The following is an 8,540-nucleotide window of genomic DNA, read 5'->3' on the forward strand; positions in this document are numbered from 1 at the left end:
GGAATAAGTGCGTCGTACGTCGCGTGCGCGTCATTCCAATTAAAGGATTTGATTGGTTAACTTGTGACGCAGGCAGACGATGCAGCATGCAGCATGCAGCAGAATAGCGGAGCATGGAACAAGAGCAGAACCAATCACGAGCGTTCCGTAATTTTTGTTGCACGGATTTTCAATCCCTACTAAGCACGCATGGAGCGGAATAAACGTAAAGGCTGTGGCACACAGAAAAACTTAAGCAGTAATGGCTCCTGCACACAGGACGCAGTAATACCTGCCGCGCGGCGGAAGTTCTCGCGACAGCCAATCAATATACTGCTTTCCGTAATAACTTACAATAGAAGTCGTAAAGTCGTGAAGAGTTGTAAGTCATAGAAATTGACCAATCACGGTCGATTATTCTTCTCAAGCCCAACTATGATTGGTCAATTTCTACGACTTACAACTCTTTACGCCTTTACGACTTCTATTGTAGACGAGCCTTTAAAGACACGATCCAACCTAATCTCTAACGCTCGCGCTGCACCGAGAAACCGACCAATAGTGTGTCTTATGTAGAAATGTGGCGTCTTTGTGTAAAATTCAAACTACCTTGAGATTTTTCAATCGATCATCAATTTTCAGATCTCGAAATAAAGGAAGACTCCGCAATTAACTGACGTATGTCGCATTTCGCATTCTCGACGAACGCAATTACGCAACAGAAATCGAATGACAGCATGATATGACGAATACTTTCCGAATTCCTTCATTCACGTGCTATATTGGAACGCGAAGATTAATCGAGTTGAAAGTATGATCGACGGTCATTGACAGATAAGAAAGCAAGAAAAATGGTTGGCGACGCGACGCAAAATCAAATAGACACAGAGATCACTGCATGGATCGATTCTATCTCCCTTTCAAAACCTGCAAAAAATCTCACGAAAGATTTCTCGGATGCAGGTAATTTAGTCAATATTCGTTTTATTTCACTGGGGGACTTGTATTTTATTTTATTGACAAGTCAAATCACGTATCACCGATAGTTCTTGTAGCGGAGGTGCTGAAATTATACTATCCACGGTACGTCGAGCTGCACAATTATGTGCCGGCGAGCAACTTGAACATGAAAATCGAAAATTGGAACACATTGAATCGTAAAGTGCTCACGAAGATCGACATGAAGCTAGATAAGAACACGATCTGTCATTTGGCGAACGGCTCTCTAGACGTGATCGCAAAACTTCTATTAGAATTGAGGACAAAGGTCCTGAAGGACGATGAGAAGCAGCACAAGCAGAAACTCATGAAGCATAACATAGAAAACACTGACATACTGCTGACAAGTAATCAGGTTTACTTTTTGTTTCCAATCCAGTAAACATTAACAATAGCCTGATGTAACAATAACATTAAGTTTGTTGTCTATTACTGAACTGGTTACACTATAGTTTACACTAAATGTTTTCATTTTCTTCATCAAGTTTTAATAATTGTTTCTTTTTAACTTCTGTAAGTCTTAATTCAGCTATAAAGAGTAGATCTGTTACATAAATATTGTAATTTCCCATTCAATAATATATGAATATAACTTGTTTGATATGCAACAATTATATTGTAACAAATTGTAACAATGGCTATGTTCAGCAGAGAAAGCTGCTCTTGTAAACTCATGAATCATGTATATGCTTTTAGATTCAGTTAAGATTAAGAACACATATCAGTTAGATTTACGAGTTTTACAACAGTTGCAAAGCAGCTTTCTCTATTGGCTGCAGCTGCTGATGCAATGTTACTGTTGGTGTTTACTGGGAGATAATTTCTATTATTTGTTTCTAAAAGAACTGCATTTTTGTAGATGAAAAAATCGGAGATAACTCGCCGCGCGATAAACTTAATTTGCCAGAGAAGAGCTCTGACAAATTCAAGACCAATAATGAAATTTGTCAATCTGATCCAACTCCAAAAGTTGGACGTTTCAGGCGGGCGATTTCCGTGATCTTCGGTTGGATTGCTTTCCTTTTTTTTTGGAATATTTTCAACTGTCACGGGCTTCCTCGTTTTAGCAAACAATCCCGTGAGTATATTTGACGTATAAACGAACTGATTTATGAGCATCATTAATTAGAATTAATTAATTCTAAACGTATTCCCGGAAGGAGACACACTTGTAGACGTCGCAATTCAGCAATGTAAAAACGACGGAACTGTGTCGTGTACAATTTACGAGAAAATAAAAAAAGAATTACACGAGAAAGAGGAGATAATATGCACCTTAAATCACAAGATCGCCTATCTAGAGAGCTCGATAAAGCTCAAAGATCTACGTATCTCCAGCCTAACTGCGCAAATCTTGCAGAATGCAGTCGAAATGGATTGTTCGGCTGCGAAATCTCAGTCTGGCGACGGTACCCGGATGAAGTTACGCTCGCGATCGCACAATCTTCACGAAACTAAAGCGAATTAGTGATGTTAAAAATATCCTCTTTTCTCTACACTCTCGGAAAACATATGTTTAAAATGAAAAATATAAAATCTTTCCTCCATTACATGTTAAGAAGTTTGAAATTGCAAATTAGTATGTATCGTGTTTAACTTCTGTCGTCGTGTCATAATTAACAAAATGACTTTTAACTTGAATTAAGACATGTGAAAATTAAATATGGACAAATAAAATTTAGATGTCAATATTCTAGCTAATTAGTTAATTGGTCAGTTATTTTCTGTGTAAATAAATTGCTAACGAACATGTTGGTTAAACAAAATTTCTGGAGTTTTAATGGAGCGGAAGTTTAATCTATTGTGATTTTTCGAGATAAGCGCCGATTCATTCTGTTCTAATTACTTCTAATGAGAAGAATGTATATGGTTAGTTAAGAAGCAATCAATTTCTTTAGTTAAAAGAAGATTCCGTAAAACGGATATATGTTTTAACGTAACGCTTTTCAACATTCTCCTTCATATGTCTTTATATATTTGAAAAATACATATTTTATTCTATTATATTTAAAAATTCTATGTAAATGATTAATTGTTTAATTGTATGTAGATGTTTAAAAAGTATTATACATAAATATTTGCTGAACCATGTTACAGGTGCAATCCCAAAAAGATAAAGAACAAAACTAGTAATCAGACTAGTAATCAGTCAAAACTAGTAATCAGACGCCAATGGGCATCTAGACAAGGATATGCTTTCTTTCTAGATGCAACATTGGGTATCTAAAGCTGCGCGTCTCAAGGCTACTTCTTCATCTTTCTTTGCTGCGAAAGGTGGGGGATTTTCTCGTCGCTTTGTATTATGGACCTCGAAGAAAAAGTCAGTAGCTGTTTAACTCTCGCATCTTAAATAACGGCACATGAAGCACAGATAAGAAATGAACATCCTGCCGCGACGAATGTGAGTATAATTATGCGAATTCTATTAACGCATTCTTCCATAGTTTACCGTTATTGCGCGGTACATTTACCCGGGAATCGTTGCTCCATGACGTTTGAGCTAAAACTTATACAAGGACGGATCTTTTTTTTACTCATTTCGCTTGAATAGTCTTACTATATATACACGCTCTCCAAAGTATACAACTTAAATCAAACGTATCTTTGAGCAAGTTAGAGCTCAACTTAATGTCGGAGCGAATATTATAGTGGCGAGGTTCAGGTTAGACTCCTGGCTGAAATGGTATTTCTCGCAACTACAATTTGAAATAGAAATATGACTAATATATCTCGGTTTAATTAAAGGAATTAATTAATATTAATATTAAAAAATTGGGATTCAGGGTCAGTTTGATATAGCAAGTTGCCTTATTGCGTACGTTATAAACACTGAAAAATCTATCCGCGCTGACACTGTCAAACATTATTATCCTCTTAACATCCTAGATAACATAGAGAATTTAAGAAGAATTCAGTCGTATGTCACCAATTCTGAATTCATTTTTAGATGCAAAAAAAATTCTTTTCACTAAACTGAACTCTGAAGAATTTTTTGTGCATCTGAAAATAAACTCAGAATTGATGACATACGATTAAATTCTTTTTTAATTTTTTTTAAATTCTTTGTGCTATCTGGGATTTGGTTTAAATAATCGCTCAAATATTTACGCTAAGCTCTTGTTCAAAAATATGTTTGATTTAAATTGAATAGTGTTAATTAGGGCGACAATAAAATTGTGAAGATATATTATAAGCGAGTGTCGCCTACAGTAGAACTGCCTATGTAAAAGACGACTGAGACATCCTAAAAGAACAAGTCATGATCGCTAAGCTGATCCGGTAAACCAGGATCAGAAGGTGGGAGAAGAAGCCTCACGAGGGGGAAGTCGAGTTCGTCCAAGTGGGCCGCTTTCAGTATTAAAGTTCCACAAGTGATTGTTAGACAGTTCTGCTGTACAGCGCGCGCAGTAAGCTTGTTTAATTTTCTTAAATAATCTTCTGATATTGGGAGAGAGAGAGAAAATTATATAAAACTAACATATAGATTTTTTCATGTCGAGATATATTAATGAACGTAGGAGGTCATGTATGTCGAATACAAGTGTTTGTTGCACGAGTGAATTCGCGCGAAGAAAACCGGTTTGATCAACTGACATTAATACTGCGATACAATAACGTTGACATAGTTCGGCGATATTGAAACAAACCAATAAGTTAATGAACAAAATTAATAACTGATTAATTTTGAGCTAATGAGTTAATTAATGGATTAATGGATTTTTGTTAAACATACTGTTATTTGCGAAAACCTGTTTCTCCACACCGTGCCAGCAGGTAAAGCTGTTCTTCCGGTTTTTAATTTGGCTTCGAGCGGAGGTGAAGTGCATTTCATGGGATACCGCGATTGCTGCTGACGATGAACGGCGTGTATGGTCAACGACCCTCGTTCGACCGGTGAATTGGACGTCACACTTTCGCGCTATCTTCTCGCCGAGTTAGAAAACTGCAAAAGTGTGAAGACGCATCGGCCCGCGGCATAGAGAACCCCGAGAAAACCTGACGTTCTCCTTTCCGGAGCTGACCCGGCGAATATATAATACGATCCACTCGTTTGCGAATCAATTCGGAATTCTGTCTTCCCCCCCTCTCTCTCTCTCTCTCTCTCTATATATATATATATATATATATATATATATATATATATATATAATTATTTTAGTTATTAAATCAATTTTAAGATAAATTTAAAGTTAATTTTCAATTTTAATCAGTCGAAAGACTGATTTTAGACGTCGTGGCGTCCCCATCTTCTTCGCCGTTGCTTCAGCGAAAAATGATACATATTCGTATAATTAACGTTGAGTTTTAGCGTGCTATGCTAATTACGTTGTTGCTTTTTTTGTTTATAGATAACATGATATTAAACATCTCTTGTACGACGTTGCTTTGCTTGGCTGCGGGCACTGTAGTAGGAGGTGCCGTCTTACTCTTCTTGGGCCTTTATCTCTATATTTCTTTCACCCGGGGAGTCTGCAAGAGCAAAACCAGAATGGATGGAAAAACTGTAATAATTACCGGATGTACCTCCGGCATCGGCAAGGAGACTGCGAAGAACCTTGCCAAGAGAGGCGCGAAAGTTATCATGGCCTGCAGAAATACGGACAATGCTAATCAGCTGAAAGGTTTTACTTCTAATACGACAATTCTAATAATAACGTTGGATACGCATGCTTGTTATACAAGCATGAATACAAGAAAATCATTATGTATTTTTTCTTATATTTCCGAGTATCACTGTTACCACGAAGCTGTGAAGTTTACTTGGATATGTTCTTGTAAAATTATACAGATTTACGTAATTAAAAGAATTAAAGATTCATGATTTCATTACACGTAATCCAGTTCATGCAAACTAGTTATATAAAAACTAACTGTGTCACGCTTGTATTCTATCTTCCTTCAACATGTAGTGAGCGAATGATACTTTTAGCATAAAAGCGTGCAAGACGAATTTGGTCCGTAGACTATAATTATTATGCCATGTGTTGTTTGTCATAACAAATAACATATTATATAATAATTATAATTATCAAATCGTAATTAGTAACTATAACGCAAGAAAGTAATAATGTTAATAAAGTAAATAATGTTAATATTCCATAAAAAGTGAACTTTACTCACAGTATAAACCAGTAATCCGCACGCATTTTTCCAATTAAAATATCGTTCTTTCTTAATCTCGATATTAAAGAAATATTCGATACAAAACAATATGCTACGAGTTTTTATATGCAAGACATTTTTATTATTGTGTGAGACTTATTTCAGTGTAACTGACATATAATTCTTTTCTGCTCAGACGAAATTATAAAAGAAACGAGCAACAGTAATATCGTGGTCCGCAAGTTGGATTTGTCATCATTGCAATCGATCAGGGAGTTTGCACGCCAGATCAATAGAGAGGAATCCAGATTGGATGTGTTGATTCACAACGCCGGCACCGCGGAGACCTTCCGGAAGAGGCTCACGGAAGATGGATTGGAAATGACTATGGGCACCAATCACTTTGGACCATTTTTATTGACTCATCTCTTAATCGGTAAGAAATCAAAATATTAGACTCCTGGCTAAAGTGGTATATTTTTTAACACTCTTAAAGGAGAATCAAATATAATATTATAAATTAATGCATTAAAATATAAAATAGAAAAAAATTAAAAATTAAATTAGAATTGAAGGATATCAATATGAATATTATAGAAGAATTAGGAAATATAAAAAAAATTGAAAAAATATATTTTATATATATATATATATATATATATATATATATATATATAAGTTATCATGGCCTGCAGAAATACGGACAATGCTAATCAGCTGAAAGGTTTTACTTCTAATACGACAATTCTAATAATAACGTTGAATACGCATGCTTGTTATACAAGCATGAATACAAGAAAATCATTATGTATTTTTTCTTATATTTCCGAGTATCACTGTTACCACGAAGCTGTGAAGTTTACTTGGATATGTTCTTGTAAAATTATACAGATTTACGCTATTAAGATATATATATATATATATATATATATAAATGTATTAATATTTTTTTTTGCCCTTATGTGTGTATGATAAAATCAATAAATAGCCGTAAAATTAACATGACAACCTTCCTTTTTAACTTTTAATCTTTTCTTATGATTTTGCTACGTTTATTTTATGGCTATTTTTTGACTATAAAGAGAAAGGGATAGTTTTCAGAATATTTTACAAATATGTTTAAATAATTTTTAATGTTCTTTCATATGAACATCTTTTTATTTGGGAATAGCATGCATGAATTTTCAGCGTATCATTTCTCGCTTCTGACATTATAATCCAATATGGCTGCATACAGGAATCTATTGAAATTATCTAATTTGAGATATAAATATTGAATGCGTTTATACGCATACGCATATGTACTCATGTGGTATAATGCGGTTATTAGCGTTAGATAAATGTAACTCAGTTTTTTCATAGCTTACCTAAGGCCTTGAAATAGATGAGTTCATTATTATGCGTTGATTTCCTTGTTGACGCGAAGTCCAATCCAATTAATTTATAGTCGCGAACGACTGCTATATTATCTAACAATTATTATAATGCTTTTATTTATAAAATACTTTATTTACATTATTATTATAATATTTCAAGTGGTAAATGCATTAAAACGTAAAATGCAAAAATTATAAAATTTTAATTACATCGAAATGTAAAATTTTCACCAAATGTAAGTTTTACCAAGATAAACGAGGAAAATTTATTCATTCGTTGAAAAAAATGTTCGATATTCATGACAATTTAATTACATAGTGAAATAATTATAATCAATCTATTTTCTTAGTAAGTGCAATGTTAATAATTATAATTATATATATTTACATACTGTAAATATATTTACTAATTATATTTACATATTGCTGTTATTAATTTTTTATTTAAACCACGATATTGCCAAGGAAAGCTATAATCTTAACGAGATTGAGCACTATTTATATTTTATATTCTTTCTTTTCTTACAGACTTACTGAAACGGTCGAAGCCGAGTCGTGTCGTGGTCGTCGCGTCGGAGCTGTATCGATTAGCGCGCTTAAATCTCAACAATATCAATCCTACATCGACTTTTCCAGCGTATTTGTATTACGTGTCAAAGTACGCGAACATAGTTTTTACGTTGGAATTGGCGCGACGGCTAGAAGGCACCGGAGTGATGGCAAATTGCTTACATCCTGGATTGGTAGACAGCGGAATCTGGCGAAGCGTGCCTGCCCCGTTATCCTGGTGCCTGAATCTCCTGATCAAGACCTTCTTCAAGACACCCAAGCAAGGCGCGCAGACGACTATTCATCTTGCCGTTGCCGAAGAGCTTAACGGCATCTCAGGAAAATACTTTATGGATTGTGCAGTAAGTCACTTTTACTTATGTTATTCTTTTGCAAATCTCGATAAGAGAGGAATTTGAGCGATCATAATTACTTGTGGTCTTTTGAGAAATCTGTAGGAAATTTTATATAAATATATTTTAGGAATTTATACTCTCTCTCTCTCTCTCTCTCTCTCTCTCTCTCTCTCTCTCT

At 34.7% G+C, this 8,540-nt stretch overlaps 1 protein-coding gene across 4 annotated transcripts in view; it reads left to right on the forward strand.

Annotated features, from left to right (window-relative positions):
* The first annotated feature begins 556 nt into the window (after positions 1-556).
* Positions 557-8,540, forward strand: part of LOC116846050 (retinol dehydrogenase 14) — a 9,407-nt gene continuing 1,423 nt past the window's right edge. The window contains exons 1-5 of one of the 4 annotated variants that reach the window (XR_004378388.1): positions 557-942; positions 1,035-1,325; positions 1,838-2,056; positions 2,139-3,379; positions 4,189-4,383. Coding sequence is in view for 2 of the 4 variants with exons in the window: in XM_032819392.1 (XP_032675283.1) it covers positions 5,333-5,600; positions 6,278-6,517; positions 7,986-8,368 (891 nt within the window). In the remaining 2 variants the exon portion in view is untranslated. Of the gene's footprint in view, positions 943-1,025; positions 1,326-1,837; positions 2,057-2,138; positions 3,380-4,188; positions 4,386-5,327; positions 5,601-6,277; positions 6,518-7,985; positions 8,369-8,540 lie in introns of those variants that run through there. The other 3 variants (XR_004378387.1, XM_032819392.1, XM_032819391.1) reach the window with 3 other exon arrangements.

The sequence above is a fragment of the Odontomachus brunneus genome, unplaced genomic scaffold (assembly GCF_010583005.1).
Source record: "Odontomachus brunneus isolate Ranch 3 - 2012 unplaced genomic scaffold, Obru_v1 Obru_scaffold_060, whole genome shotgun sequence".
Classification (NCBI taxonomy): Eukaryota; Metazoa; Arthropoda; class Insecta; order Hymenoptera; family Formicidae; genus Odontomachus; species Odontomachus brunneus.